Source organism: Trypanosoma cruzi, genomic scaffold (genome assembly GCF_000209065.1).
Source record: "Trypanosoma cruzi strain CL Brener 1047053516801 genomic scaffold, whole genome shotgun sequence".
Lineage (NCBI taxonomy): Eukaryota > Euglenozoa > Kinetoplastea > Trypanosomatida > Trypanosomatidae > Trypanosoma > Trypanosoma cruzi.
In genome coordinates this window covers 305,350-306,444 of record NW_001849551.1, presented here as the reverse complement: position 1 = coordinate 306,444, position 1,095 = coordinate 305,350, and the positions used below count along the sequence as shown (strand labels likewise).

General features: G+C 68.0%; 1 protein-coding gene across 1 annotated transcript, besides 1 other annotated feature; it reads right to left on the bottom strand.

The window, feature by feature from the left end:
• Positions 1 to 1,095, bottom strand: Tc00.1047053483581.9 (dispersed gene family protein 1 (DGF-1), putative; the record flags this gene model as incomplete). The annotated part of the gene is made up of 1 exon (XM_797070.1): positions 1 to 1,095. A coding segment is annotated over one exon (1,095 nt), but the record flags the coding sequence as incomplete, so codon positions are not given.
• Positions 1 to 1,095: a sequence feature (areas not merged during assembly with more than two copies in the genome that could not be assigned to a particular haplotype).

Sequence of the window (1,095 nt, the reverse complement as noted above, 5' to 3'; positions counted from 1 at the left end):
CTCCGTTCAGCAGCGACACGTCCTGCACAACGATCCGCACGCCGTCCCGCGCCATCCACGGCACGTAGAGCACAGGACTCACGCCGTCCAGCACAACGTGGCGCAGCGTCACCTCGCTCGCGCCGGCAGGCACAACGAACACCGACTGCAGCGTCACGCCCTCGCGGAAGAACACACTCGGCGCAGTGCCCACAGCGGACGGCAGCGCGGGAGCTCCCACAGGCACGCACGCCTCGCCGTACCCGCCGCTGCCGCACAAGCACACGCACACACCGTCCTTCATGCTCGCCGTCGCCGTCCCGGGCGCGTAGCAGTGCGTGTCCCTGTCGCAGTCGTCGCACCCAGCAACGTCGATGCTCCCAGCGTCGCCAAAACCAGCCGCTGCGTACTCCTCCGCCGTCGACAGGACACGTCCACCAGCGTCGTTGCACGCCACCCTCAAATGCGCCCCAGCCGCAAGCGACAGGCTCAGCGACAGCATCCGCGGCAGCAGCGCTCGGTTGCGCACAAAGCTCAGCGTGCTCCCAGCAGCGGTCACGGCGCCAGCGGCGTAGAGCATCTCCCTCGAGACGCCGTCGTGCACGTTGCCCTTCGCCAGCAGCATCGACCCACCAGCCAGCCCCACCGTCGAATAGAACGCCACCGCGTAGTCCTCCGTCGACAAGAATTCGCTCCGCACAAGCGCCACAGCGGAGCCCGACACGCTCACAGCCCCACGCACGGACACCGCGTGCTTGCACAGCAGGAAGTCGCTGTCAACAAACGCCACCACGGAGCCGCCGCTGGCCGCGACACCGCCCTCCACCGACACGCACAGCCCCAGCACCGTCTGCACCAACAGCCCGTCCACGTACAGCGCTCCGCGCGACGACAGCGCCACGCCGCCAACAAACAGCACGCCAACAGCGTCGCGAAACACCGCCGCCATATGCGTGCGCGCAATGGTCAGCACGCTCCCCGTCAGATTCACGTTGTGCAACACAAGGCACGCGGACGCGTCGCCAAGGCCGTAGGCGCCGCGGTACGCAACACGCGCCTCTGCAATCAGCACCGAGTCCACCACAGTGACGCGCGAGCCCGGCGGAAATCGGTTCG